The sequence below is a fragment of the Aythya ferina genome (assembly GCF_964211825.1).
Source record: "Aythya ferina genome assembly, chromosome: 8".
NCBI lineage: Eukaryota > Metazoa > Chordata > Aves > Anseriformes > Anatidae > Aythya > Aythya ferina.
Genome location: NC_140304.1, coordinates 12,614,798 through 12,628,722, shown reverse-complemented (window position 1 = coordinate 12,628,722; position 13,925 = coordinate 12,614,798). Strand labels below are relative to the sequence as shown.

Sequence of the window (13,925 nt, the reverse complement as noted above, 5' to 3'; positions counted from 1 at the left end):
CTAGGTATGACTAATGCCAGGGTTTTGATACGGAGAAAGCAGAGTCTGTTGCGTGCTTGCTTCTCCAGTACATTAGTAATGACTGTCAAATAGTGACATTGTCTGCCTTGTCAGGGGGGTGGCTCTAAAACCCAGAGCCAAGTCTGTGTGCTCAGCTGACATAGGTTTCTCTGAAGGCACAGAGCAAGTGCCAGGCTGTTTTGCCTGGCTTAATCTCTCCCTGGTTATTCCTGGATGTCTCCTAGAAGGCTCATTACACCAAACCTAATTCCTGGCAGTAGTCCTTGACTGCAGCAAAGGTTCATTGTGGTGGGAGGGAGCATGACAGCAGAAGCAGCCTGTGTTAGGGCAGTGCCTGGTGATGCGTGGAGGTGCAGGTGCCCGTCTGCCTTTGAACCAGCTGGGAATCAAGGGGAGAAGCCCTTCACCTGTTTGCTTTGCCTTGGCCTCTGCTACTTCCACCAGCAACTGCATCTTTAGTTCTGTTTTCACTTTTGTCTGTTCTTTCCCACACTAAAATAGTTGTCAATGGTTTTCTGCCAGTGACAAAAAAAACAATTGTGCTCTTCTCTTTTTTTTGCGGGTTCTCTCCTCAGAAAGCATTTGTAACAGAACCTGTTAGGAGAGATCTTGTCTGCTAGGCAGTTGTTCCGACTATTAATGTTTACAGCAAATCTTCACTTTCAGTTTCAAATCAAGGTAAAGGAACGTGTAGATGTTTGCTTTTCATTTCATGTCCCTTAGTATTGCCTCCTTTATTTTGTGTGTTCTGTCTGTGCTCTGTGGGGAGAATCTCAGACGTACACGTAGGCAGAGGTGCTGCTTTGGGTGTATCAGTGTTCCCTAGACCTTTCAAAACCTTTGTAAGCTACAGTAAGAGCCCTCATATCTCCTTATTTAAGTTCAGGTGCTAACAATAGATTGCTCTCACTATTTTTCCACTTGGGTCTTCAGCCAAAACCTTTGTGCTGATCTGTTTGCATAGGGCCAGAACAAACACTGCTGTTGCTTTCCCTGTGCTGACCCTCCCACCCCTTTTCTTTTATCCTGAGTTTCAGAAAGTAAAGCTCACACGTTACTGCCAAACCTACATGTTCAGTTTTTACACCTGACAAGCCTGCCAACAGAGTGCTGAAAAGCACTTGATCCTTCTGGCCTTGTTGACTCAAGGGCTAAAATGTTCTCCGTGCGGTTTTGAATTCCCCAGCAAAGCAGAGCTCTCCCTGTCAAGCTGGCTTAATCAGAAGCCTGCTTCTGTGGCCCCCACGACCTAAACCCAAGGGAAGTCAAACTGTAAGAAGAGAATCAAAGCCTGCCTTTGTGCACAGTCGTACATCTTAACGTTTCCAAACACCGGGCATGAAGTGCTGTGAAAATGGGCCTACCTGCCTTCCTCATACTGGCATTCTTCCAAGGCAGTGGTTTATTTCTGGATTTCTCTTATTTCCAGCCTCCCAAATGATCTAGTGACTCCTTCAATGTAGTTTATTTTTCAGATGTCAATGATTTTGAATGGGAATCTACAGAAATCAAAACTTTGTCTAAAGCTCAGCAGGTCTCGCCTTACGTTCCCAGCAGGGAGGATGCTGCTGGCCAGGGACGGTCAGGCAGAAGGTTGTGTGGGTTGGTGTTGTGCAGCTGCTCCCGGCTGCCAGTCATGGGAGTCATGGGCCAAGGTCCACCAACACTCGTCTCCACCCATCTCTCTCATCTTTAGGATCTTCCCTCACTTTCAGGATCTTTCCTCTAGTTAGGATCTTCACTGTCTCCTTTTTGGTGCCTCTGTTTGCTCTCCAAGACCTGTCTTTTTCGGTAACACTTCTTTGTGGCACCCTCTTCTTTCCAGGTTGCCTATCTCCTGCTCTTCCTCATCTAAGTGGTCTGTGTGTAGTCACACAACACGTGATCAGCTCCAAATTGGTGCTTGTTTTATACCTCCTTGTTAATGAGAGGATATGGGACACGCTGCTTTTGTTTAGTCCAGGGCTTATCAAAATTTACAACCAGCACATACTGAGTGTAGGCTGCTAGCTTCTCGAGGGAGAGACCTCAGAAGTCTGTGTGGGGGTGGATGGCTGAAACAAACTTACACTCAATTATCTGTCACTTGATAGTGTTCACAGTTTAAACTATTTTTTGCCTACGATGCACGTTCAGAATTTGATTGCCAGTGCTGTTGCTTCTTCATTGCTAGTGAGGAGCGCAATGAAACCATTACACTCCATCTTTGACAGCTGTAAGGGAAATGAGGGCTGTGCCAAAAAGGATGCTTGCTGCGGTAGCACGGAGATTTGTAAGCATTTAGTGTGACTCTTCCAAAGCTGCGTGCAGGATGAGATCCCTGCCCCTCTCCCCAGGCTCTCTTAGGAGAAGGAGAAAAGAGCTGTCAGACAGAAAACCCATGTGTAACTGAAGCCTTATGAATGGCTAAAAACCCTGGAAGCAATGCAGCTTCCCTGGGGTTCCCAGAGCAGCCTGCTCTTGGGCTTCACGCTGTGTTTGGGTTATTGAGTCATCACTGTGCTGCCGCAGCTGTCACCTCCAAAACAGGCACCTTGCTGCGTGCTTCAGACAGAAGGAAGAGTGCACTGGGGCTGGAGCTCTTGTGCTCGTCGAGATGACAACGCTATTGCATATTGATACCCGACTAGTGGATCATTTTAAAGAGTGTTGTTTGTCCCCACTCTTTGTTTTTTTGAGAAAGTTTGAGCTTTGTTAGGATGTGTCTATAACGCTAAAATAGTCACCAAAACAAATTTTTAGTAAGTTTAATTGGAGGTGTGGAATTTGGAGGGACTCCTGGTACGACTTTATTTGCTGAGTGAGATCACTCACTTCTGTCTGTTACTCAGACACCTGTTTGCCAGTGACCAGTGAAATGGGATTTTGCATGTCAACAATTTAAGAAGAAACAGAAATAAATATGCATTGAGTTATTCTTCTGGCTGTAAAAGCACAAAAGTCAATTTGTAATAATGCTCTCAAATCCAATGAAGCATGAAGTATTTTGTGCAAATGAGTTGTAAGACTGCCATACAACACACACCAGTGTTTTGTCTTCCAATATAGAAGAACTGGAGAAGTTTGTAAGTTCCTTTAGGTTTCCTAATTCAAATAATCTGAACTGTAGTCAAATCTTTCATCTTTTTTTTTTTCCTTCCCCTTTTGAAGCCCTTTGCGTGATTCCTTACCAGTTTAAGCTGCATGAAATCAGCTTCCTGCAAATGGGCAATTAGGGAGTTTTTAATGGAGCTTGTGCTGGTGTTGGTCAAAAATATCCCATTAGCTGAGCTCTTTCAAGTGAAAAACTTGTGCAGGAATATGAAATCCTTTGAAACAAGTAGCATGGTGAAAGGTAGCAAATGTCCATGCGGTGAAATAGCCTGGTTCAAATAGCTCCGTGTCCGTTTTGCTATTCCAAGCGTTTCCTGTAATCTCTTGCAAAGACAGACATGCCGTTGGCAGATACAGGCTGTTATGGACTCTTTCTGGAACTTTGCAGGGGATATTATCCTAGAGCAACGGAGTTGTAATGTTTGTTTGTTCTGCCTTTTCCTCTCTACCCTCCCAGGTGCAGGAACTTCACGAGGAAGAAGCACAGTGGGTGAACTACGACGAGGACGAACTGTGTGTAAAGATGCAGTTGGCAGACGGGATCTTCGAGGCCTTAATCAGAGACACTGTTGATGTACTGAACCAGATAAATGAGAAACAGCGGAGATTACTGCTTGTCTGACAGAGCTGAAAATAAACTTGACGCTACGTAACCACTGAGTCATGGGCCTTTCTGACTCCCGACGTACTCTCCACCCTGCGAGCACTGCTGCTGGACTTCCACACGTGGGTTTTAAAGGCAGTACAGATGCGATTGCAGCAACCTGAACTTGCATCCTCTGCCGCTAGAGACCTTGCACCGGATTTGTTGCTTGGAACAAGCTGATCCTCACTAGAGGCTGCATTGTGGAGTGCTCAGACTGTTTGCGTGCCGACGCAGTTCTGCCACAGAGCTGTCGGCAGCTGTCCGTGGCCCCTGCCCTGGGGCTGTGACGTGCAGCCTGTGTTCTGAAAGGGGTGGGTTGAGTTGGGATGTTGGCTGTTTTGCTGGAAAGGCTCTCAGCCATCAGTGCTCGAGTTGTCTTTAGAAATGTGAGTGATTTGCAGAAGAAATGGTTTGGTCAGGTTTTAGTCATAACTGAATATTTACCATACTGAACAGTGTTAACCTTAACACCTCTTCTCCTGCAGCCCTAACAATGTGCATCAGTCTCTTCTGCTCCGGAGCCCATTTAATTCCATTTTCTGTGAAGTTGGTTTTCGTCTTTCTTCCTGGGATGTGGTACCAGATACGGTGCCAGTCAGTCCAGGGAAATTAGGTGATGTTGCTTTTTGCATTCAAGTAAAGAATTCTTACTGCTTTTCCTATGTAACGTGCTTCAATCCAGAGGTGGAGCAAGATAAAGGCCGCCTCATGCCAAACGTGAAAGATGAGCCCGTGGACAACTTTCCTCCTACCGTGTAGCACTTCTTCACTTCCTGGAGCACCAGCTGCTCCTAGATAATGGATACTCAGGATTCTCTCAGGCACGAGACATGCAGGAGTGGAAAATGTTTCCTTGCAAAAATTTGGCCTTCACACCCTCAGCTTTCTCCCTTCTTGTCACCTAATAAATCGGAGAAGCAATCACTTGAACAATTTAGAGAACAGAGTGTATTCACCAAAGAAAGCAGTGCTTGACTGTCTGCATGTTTTGTGCTTGTGGCTTTTTTTAATTTATTTTCAGATAATTTATTAAGTGGGTTATAGGAGAGTGTCCTGTGCAGTTGGTTGTGCTGTCTTACATTTTGAGACAGCCAAACTTGAGGAAGCGTCTGTTCTGGAAACTGCCGGTGTCTGTATTCTTCACACACAACCTCCAACTCCTCGAGGCAGATGCAGGGAAGGTGAGAGGAACCAAACCTCGCTGACTGGGGGTGGGAAGCAAAGGTACAGCTAGGAACGGAGATTCTCTGCACCTGATTCAGAGACAAGGGAGAGGTGAAGGGACTGAGCTGAAAAACGATATGAAACTTCCCTGCTCCGTCTGTTTCCTTCCTTTCCCAGAACTTCTAGGCAATGGGCAGCTGGTACCCGATTCATTCGGTGCCGGGTTGAACCACAGTGTCCTTCTGCTGAGTTCTCTTTCCTAATCTGTCCCCCCCATTCTAGTGTTTTTCTTGGATGAACACAGACAATCTGGGGTCGAACATTGATGCCTTAATAGTGGATGTCCCGAATTGTTAACCTGGGACAAGATGCAGAGGAGAGCCAGGTTCTCCAGACACATCGGAGTGCAGGGAGATGCTTCGAAGCCCTCTTGGAGGTCCCCCAAAGATGCTGCTGCCCACGATAGGCGTGGTGGGGGAGATACCTGCTGCTGCTTTCATCTGCTTGGTTCTTGGGCTTCTTAGGATGCCTCTCTCTGCTAGTGCTCCATTAGTTTTTTTCTTTTCCTTTTTTTTTTTTTGTTTTGTTTTGGAGAGCTATCATTGGAATATTTGCATTTTGCACAACGACACGTGGCTGGTAATTCTTCAGGGACAGCACTGGGAAGTGTTGGATATATCAGAGGTCCAAGCAGACTCTCAGATGTAGTATTGCCAGCACCTCACTTGCGAGTTAATGGGGAGCCATACGCATGGAAGCTTAACAAGTGGAAGAAGAAGAAGGAGGAGATAACGCTGTAATAGGAACACCTCCAGCAGGGCATATGCACGTCTGTCCTGCAGTAGCAGCCTTTCTGGCTGGCTGGAAGTCAAATGGTCTTGGCAGAGCAACGTCCAGCCTTTTTCCTTAAGTGATTCATTTGTCCGCCTAAGGTGTCATGATGCTGAACTGTGAAATTCTCAAACGCTTAAAATAGAAGCAAACTAAAGCTGCTGCATTTAACCAGCCTGGTGTCACTGCTTGGATCACTGCCTCAGATTCCCTTTCCTTGGGTGTATCTTTTTCAATAGAGACGATTGTTATTTTTATAGGTAGCAATTACGGAAAGAAGGTAGAAACCCGCAGCGCAGGTTGGAGGCTGGAGTATCGGAGGCATGCAGTTAGCTTCTGTCCCGTAGGTGGTGTGGCCGGCGCTGAGAAGGGTGCTGCGCATCACGGAGGCTTTTCAGCTGCCCTGTGGGGCTGGTGGGGCTTTTCTGTGCAGCCACCAGCAGGGAGGAGGCTGCGCAGTTGGCCTGCCAGGGTGCCAGGGACCATTGGAGATGATGTGCCTGTTGTCTCGCTGGTTTAGATCAGCAGCAGTTTAGCACCCTCAACAGAAGTTGTTTTTACGGCTGGTCGGGCAGAAGAAAACTGTGTAAGTAATGGCTTTATTCCTTTGCAAACATCACCGTTTATTTTTTTGGTAGCAATCCTCGACAGGAGCAACCCTACAAAGACTTGAATATACGTGAATTCTCTTCTCAATACCTCAAGTGTGTTGAGTTGCTTTGAGTTGAGTGTATGCTCAATAGCTCGAGTGCGTTGAGTTACTTTGGGACTGATGATTACTGCGATGAAGCAATGGTCTGTCTGGGTCGTGTCTGATAACGAGGAGGTAGGGGGGAGTCCGAAGTCTTGACAGCAGAGGCCGAGTTCTGTATTCCTCTCCTCTCCCCAACCTCCCCACTAAAAGAACAAGATGATACTACCGGGTCCTGGTTATCTTGGTGCCAACCCCGTGAGAAGTTTCGAGGCTGTGAGATTTTTCCGAGACCTGGAAGCTCTTTGAGGCAGTGGCCAGTGTCACTGTGGAGATGCGATTCCCTTTTCGGAAGGATCTCGGTGCCGGCTGGGAAAGCCCAGGCTCGTGAGGACCAGGAGCGTGAGTACCTCTCGCAGCAGGATGCTTCCTGAGCTGAGCTGCGGCAAATCAGCACTTCTGCCTTTCAGAGGCTCGCTGCTCACAAGGTGGAATTGAGGGATTGGAAAAATCCCGTCTTGTTCACTTTCCTTTCTTGAAAAAGTGGCCTTAGCTTTTTGCAATACTTGAATAAGTGTGTACCTGCAGAAGATCTTCAGTAGCACAGTGATAGAGACCTTTTAAGTGACTATTCTGCACGGAACTGAGCGCAGTTCTGACTTTCATATCCCTTTGCTACCTTAAGACTATTAGGAAAATAAAGTACTTTTCAGCAGAGAAACAGTTGAATCTTACAAGGTATTTAGTGCATCTGAAGTGTTTACAAATCAACTAAAATGGAGAAAAGCAAACTATTGAACTTATTTGTAATTTAAACGTTAAATGCAAAAATATATACAGATGAAAGAGGAATACTGTAATTAACCTGCATTTAATAGTTTTTTTTCCCTTGACTTTGCAGAGCCTTTTGATATACATTTGCAAAGCCGCCTTCTGGGAGGCTCCGTCTCCCGATGTACTGTGTTGTGGAGATACTAAAAAGAAACCTGTTTACTGTGTATGTGTAAATAACCTGGTAACTTGGTTTTTGGGCCAGTTTCAGCAAATGTTCACATCCAGAGCAGCTTTGCACAGTAGACAGACCCAAGGATGTGGAGGGGTTTTTGTAATTAAGAACTGTAAAATAACCAGGGGGGTCCCTGTGTACACCAGTGTAAATATCTTTCGTAACTGAAATGTACTTTAAGAGAACAAAATCTGTAAATAAACTGATTTATAAATTAATCTTGTTTCCTCGTTCCTTATAAAACGGAGATTTATAATTACCCAAATGGCTGCTAATTCTGAAGGTGTCCTGGAGATTTGTCCCTTATATGTTCCCCTCTCTGTCTGATGCTGTACTTGCAATGCCAATCACAGTCCACAAAATCCCATTAGTTGCCCTAATTATAATCACACGTTATTAGAATTTCCTTGTTGTTAAAGCTGACTGATAAAAACCAAAACAGAAAATAACGTTGTGTAATCATTGCAGAAAGGCACTACACAGCCTTGCCTGGAGAAAAATGACTCCTCGCCTTTATGTAAAATGGGTTTTAAAAACTCGTGGTCTCCAAAATTTAGAAAAGAAAAAGAAAACAAGATCTTAACAGTGTTGGAATGAAATTCTTCAGAGCCTAAGCCTTGTTTTGGAGCACTCAATTAGGCTCCTGAATTTTCACAGTTGAGTAAAGCTGCTGCCCCCAGCTCTGCTCACTTCCTCAGCTGGGGAGGGCGAACACCGCTGCCTGAAAACTTCATTTCTTGGTGAAGCTGTCCTAAATCCTTGTGGTTTCCTTTCTCCTCTGACGGTTGCAAACTGTCTTCTGAACAGGAAAAAAAAATAGAACCCAAAACTTTTAACACATGAAAGGCAGCAGAGCTTTGCAAGAGGAGGGCAGAGCAGTTGTGGCGCCAAACTCCAGGCGTGTGGGCAGGTGGCCGGGAGGTGCAGGAGGAGCAGAACGGGCGCAGCACGAGACGGGGAAGACCCAGAGCATTTGTTGAGCCTGCTCAGGACCCACGGCTGCTGCTGCTCCTGTACCTCTGCTGTGTTTTGGGGCTGTTTCTTAACATATAGCTGAGCGTTAAACACTGATTGCTGTCTAGCAAGGATGTTGGAAATGTTCTCTGGGAAAGTGGAGTTTGGAGCAAGAAGAGTTTCAGGCTAGTGAGCTTGCACGGTAAACTCATGCAGTTCCCTGTGCAGGTGGAGCTGTGCCTAATTAGGTGTGCAAACAGCCTCCAAGAAAGCAGCGCTGCTCTTCCAGCTGGGGTGAGTTATATAGGGGTGAACAAAACCCCTGCAAAGGTGTTATCAACACCGCACTGAGCAGTTTGCTGCTGTTTCTCCTTAGCAGAGGTACCTCACCGTGGAGGAAGGCTTGGTGCACTCCTTTCTGAGGCTGTTTTGCTGCCGTCCCACAGTGTCAGCACTCGGTGGAGAGCATCGCAGCCGCCTGAGCTTGCTCTGAACCAGCCAGAGCGTGGCGGTGGGGCGCTTGCTGCCCAAAGGGCTGAAACAAAGCAGTGCCGCAGCCTCTGCGCCCTCATTATCAAACAGCAGGAGAGCATCCGTGGCACTTCCCTCACCCTGCAGCTATTTTGCTCCTTGAGCCTTGTGTTTGCAGACAGGGATCTGCTTGCTGCCATCAGCATCCATCCCTGGAAGTGTTTTAGAGTGCATTTACGCTGGAAAAAAATGAACTGTGCTGCTCCGTCTGGAGACCTGGCTTGCCTTTAAAAAGGGCCTGAGCAGCGGGAAGGCTGCCACGGTGCTCTGGCAAGTGACACAGCAAAGTGCTGCATCGCTGCCGCGTCCTTGCCCAGGATGCCCGGCAATCAGCTTGACGAAGGCTCTAATTTCCTCATTTGCAAACCTACATTGCTCCACTTTGGCACAGACTTTCTACCGGGGCGTTTGTGCAACTCTTCCCAGCACCGCCGGAGCGCGGCTGCCTTGCGAAGGCTGCGCCCGTGGAGCTGGTGCAACTCCCGGGTTGGGCAACGGCAGGCAGCCGCCTTCCCCAGCACACAAAATGCTGCCCCAATCTGCATTTTGCGTCCTGCATAGCGTAAGGGCTTCCGCAGCGCCCCTTGGTCCTCATTAGCACGGCCCTGAGAAGAAAAGGAGCCGGCAGGGAGCTGCGGGATGCCAGCAGCACTCTGCAGGGCACGGGAAGGAGGGGAGGGGGCTGCCCGGCTGTGGCGTGGCAAATAAAATTCCTGGCCCCAGATTTGCACCTTTCTGCCCCCTCCCCAGTGAGATCCTGGGGGAAGCTGGGGGAAAGGAAGAGAGAGGAGCCTCCGCCCTCGGCAGCTCTGTTTGGAAGGAGGACAAGGGTCAGGCAGGAGCAGGGTGTGTGGGGAAAGAGGCCTTTTTTGGCCTGATGGATGTGGTGTGTGAGGATGGCCTGAGCAGGCCTGGTTGGTTCCTGCTCTGGGGTTTTCCATCGGCCCCGTTGTGGGAGTTGCTGTGGCCCTGGGCTGTGCTCCCTCCCCGGTGCTGGTTCCTGGTGGCTCCTGGTGGCTGGCTGACTTGTCTGCCACCAACCGTGACATCTCGGCTGGCTGTAAACGGGATTTTCTCTGATTTGGCTGGAGATGGCAGTTCTGGGGGGGCATCCCAGGTGGTAACATCAGCCAGCTCCTGCACCTTCATCTGGGTGCGCTGCCACGATGCTGGGCCGTGGTGGCACGGGGATAGTCGGAGACGTGGCCAGAGCCTTTCTAAAGAGGCTTTGTGTTCTTTCATTCCAGCACAACAAAGGCACTGAAGAGGATCCTGCCCTTTGCCTCGCTCAGCTTGAGGAGCCCGGTCCCACCTCGACCCAACTCATTGCCCTACGGAGGTGATGGAGCCCGTGCAGCTCGGCCAGCCGGAGGCTGGGCACGGTGTGGCCCTTGGCAGGTGAGCCCGCGGGAGCGCCCCGTTGTCATCTGTGTGGTATTCTGCTTCATGCGCTGCAATTAAGCCAGCTGCCAAATGATGAGGTGGCAAATCTGGGCGGTGTGGTCTCCTCCGATCTGCTCCTGGACGCTGGGCAGATGAGCTGGAGTGGAAAACATCTGCTCTGTGCATCCTGGGATGTGGCGGTGACTTATAAGGAGGGACTTTGAGTGGATCTCAAATTCGTTTCCAACCCCGACGTACCCAAAGAGGGCACCGGGTGCTACCAGCGCCCTCTGAAAAGAGCAGCGCTGCTGCGTCGTCCCGAGCAGGGATGAATCAGCGGAGGGTGAATAGCAGACAGGGGCTGGAACTGCTGCAGTCCTGCTGCAGACACAACCTACGTGAACACATTCATCACATCCTGAGAATGCACCCCAGATTTTCTTGCGCGTCTGTTGTTATTACAGGCTGGCTGGGCTTGAAAGGTAGAAATCATCAACTGCTGGCTGCCGGTGGCAGCCCAGAGGGGCTCTGCTGGTCCTAGGGGCTCTGCTGAGCGAGCACCTCTGCAGCCCTGGCATCGGTCGGGGTTCGTGTCCACCCGTGTGTCATGGGGAATCGGGTGCCAGCTCCTCCGAGCGGCCTCCTGAATGCCAGGGCTGGGTGACGGCGCGGGCACCTGTCATGGTTGTGCCATGAGTCTCGCATCGGTCGCGTGTTTTTCTTGGAGTCAGTTCCTGGAATCCCAATTACGCAGGAACGTGTTCTTTAATTTTCAAGGAAGAAAGTCCGTTTTGGGATCTCCCCGTCCCTGAAACTTCAAAACTAAAGGGAGGCGAGAAATTCCTGGGTTGTCTTACCCTGACGTTTTAAGCCATTGGTTTTCTGCAGCCAGATTCATGCAGACATTATAAATCTTTCCCCATTTTCCAAAACACCTTCAGTAATCCTTTTTTGGCAGTTCAAGACCTGAATACATAAAAACCCAAATAGTCTTTCTGTGTCTCCTCTAGCCCAGTACAAAGACGATCAGAGCAGCTCTTTGTGTCTGTGAAAACGATCCATTTTGGGTGCATGAAACGAGTTCTGCAGGGCTCCAATGATTTCATTGAGGTCTTAGTGGCCTTTGAGGATCGTAGCCCACATCTCATTGACTTCAAGGCAGTTCCTGTTGGCTGGGAAGGGAGATCTGAGAGCTGATGAGCTTAATGAACATGGCACCTGTGCAGCTTGGGAGCATCTGCAGGGATCCTTAGCCTCGTTACGTGGGAGTGGAGCACGTCTCTTCCCCAGGTTAAGGATGCTGAGCTGGGTGCTGAAGACATTTTGCCAAGCTCTACTAATGGAAATCAAGCACGTTCCCAACCACAGCACGAGAGCCTAAAGCTGGGCTCTGGGGCTGGCTGGGGGCTCCAAAGGGCAAGGGAAGGACCAGCGGCAGGTAGCACTTGGAGGGCATTCCCAAAACCTCTCTGGCCTCCTACCAATTCTTCATTTTATTTTTAAAATTCATTTTACTTAATCTCAAATCCATCTTCAACAACAATAACAACAAAAAAAAACACCCCTGCTTTGCCTTCAGGGGCGATCTGCAAGGAAAATCCAGCTCTTCCCGGCTTGACGCAGAGAAGAAAAGCCTGATCTGAAGAAAATAAATTAAAAAAAAAAAAAGAGGCCATGGGGGCAAGCCCGTGCCTGGTGCCGCAGGGACGCGCCAGCCTGGCGGCAGGGGGTCGGCAGCGGCTCCCCGGAAGCAGGAGCATCCCCAGCCCGGGGCGGGTGAGCAAGGGCCTGGCTCACCCCAAAAGGAGCCGGAGCCCCAGGGTTCAGGCTCTCCCCTCGCTGCCTTGGGGCACGAGGGAGCTGCTTTTGCAGCTAAAAAAGGATTCGAGGAATTCGGGCTGCCTTGGGAGGGAGGGGCGAGCTGCATGGGGAGGATGCTGGCAATTAGGCTGGTGCCGAGCCTCTCCTTCAGCGTGATAACCCCATCATGGGGTTAGCCCTTAAATGATGAGCCCTTAAAACAAGGACTTTAGCCCAGGGTAAAATAACGGTGATGACATCCCTTCGCACTGAGGCTGTCGGGAACAGCTGCCCCGGACAGAAACCGGGCGGCTGCTGGCAGGATTTTTGTTTTTTAATCTCCTGCTGGCTGACAGCGAGCCATGGCATCATCCCTGTGCCAGCCAGAGGCTGCTGCTCACATCAGCCGTGCAGGGGCCCCCTCCCTGTGCTGCGATAATCCCATTGGGATTTAATCACAGCTGCCTGGGCCGCGTTGTACCACCCTCTGCCCCCGTTCGCATCAGCTTGGACCCACAAAGGGTGCGTGGGGGCACCCCTACTGCCCTCACATCCCGTGAGCTCTGTCCCCATCGCCTCCCCATTGCACCCTTGGGGCTGTGCCCCACTCTGAGGCCCCTGTGCTCCCCTGCCAGGGCAAGGCTTGGCTCTCGCAGGCTTGTTTTTCTAGCATGGCAAGTCCTCCTAAAATACCTAGGTGGGGCCGGTCGCGGCTAATGGCCTTTCTGGGGCTGGAGCCAGCACCCGGCTCTGGGGAGCGATGGGCACCCCCCATCACGGGGCCCCTCATCACGGCGGGGCGGGGAAGGCAGGAAGGTCTTCCTTTTGGAGACAGCACCTTTTAGGGTGGCTTTTGAGTGGTTTTTTTTTGGGGGGGGAGGCCATGTCCAGCTCTGCCCCGGGGCGCTGTGCAACGGGCACCTTCCGGGTGCGTGCGTGAGCACCGGCACGGCCCCACCTGGGGCTGCAGGGCTGGGATTCCCTGCTTTTTTTGGGGCGGAGGAGCTGGATTTGGGGCCTTTGTGCTGCGTAACGTGGCCAGGCATCGCTCCCCGATGGCAGCCACCAGCCCCGTGCGCCCCTGGGTGTCCCCGCCACGTGTGGGGACAGCGCCAGGTGGGGGGGACACCCCTGCAGATGCCACCCAGCCGGCGTGGCCCTGGCTGACGTCAGGGTGTCCGAGCTGGGTGCTGCCGTCAGGCGGGCGGCTTCCCTCGAGGAATTTCCATAATGGCAGTGCCGCAGGTTTTGGGCCTGAATCAGCTGCATTTTGCCCCGTGTTGGTTTATCGGGATTTTACGCGGTGCATCCGTGGGTGCTGCTGGCCTTTTGGGGAGGGTCTCCTGGGACACCCCCCTGCCTCCATAGGACAGTTTATGGGATGGGGGCTGCCTGGTGATGGGGTGGGGGTCCTGGGCAGGGGGACACGCTGGGTGCCTCTGCCACCCCCAGCAGGAGCTGCCTGTGGGGTAGCGGGGGGCTATTTAGGGGTGCGAGGTGCTGCAGGTGGGGACCCCCTCAGACTGCACAACCCCCAAAACACCGGGGTGCGGCTGAGCCCCAGGAGCTGGGATCTGTGCGTGTGGTGTGTGCGTGTGGCGTTTGGGTGGGGGGGTACCCAAACAGACGCCCCCCTCCCCAAAAAAACCCTCCCCTCAGGTAGGAGCAGCTCCCATCAGGGGGCGCTGCGATGGCAGCGGGGTGTGTGTGTGGGGTGGGGGGGGGCTGAGCCCCGCCCCTCCGGTCCCGCCCGCCGGGGGCGGCCCCAAAAAGCCGGGCGGCCCCAAAAACCGGGCGGCCCTACA

General features: G+C 50.9%; 1 protein-coding gene across 14 annotated transcripts in view; it reads left to right on the top strand.

Moving 5' to 3' along the window:
* The window catches only part of CEP350 (centrosomal protein 350), a 71,643-nt gene extending 63,973 nt beyond the window's left edge, over nucleotides 1-7,670 (top strand). For all 14 annotated transcript variants that reach the window (XM_084527528.1, XM_084527534.1, XM_084527540.1 and 11 more), the window contains one exon: nucleotides 3,572-7,670. In XM_084527528.1, coding sequence (XP_084383654.1) covers nucleotides 3,572-3,736 — 165 coding nt within the window. In that variant the 3' untranslated portion in view covers nucleotides 3,737-7,670. The remainder of the gene's footprint in view (nucleotides 1-3,571) is intronic.
* The last annotated feature ends 6,255 nt before the right edge of the window (nucleotides 7,671-13,925 follow it).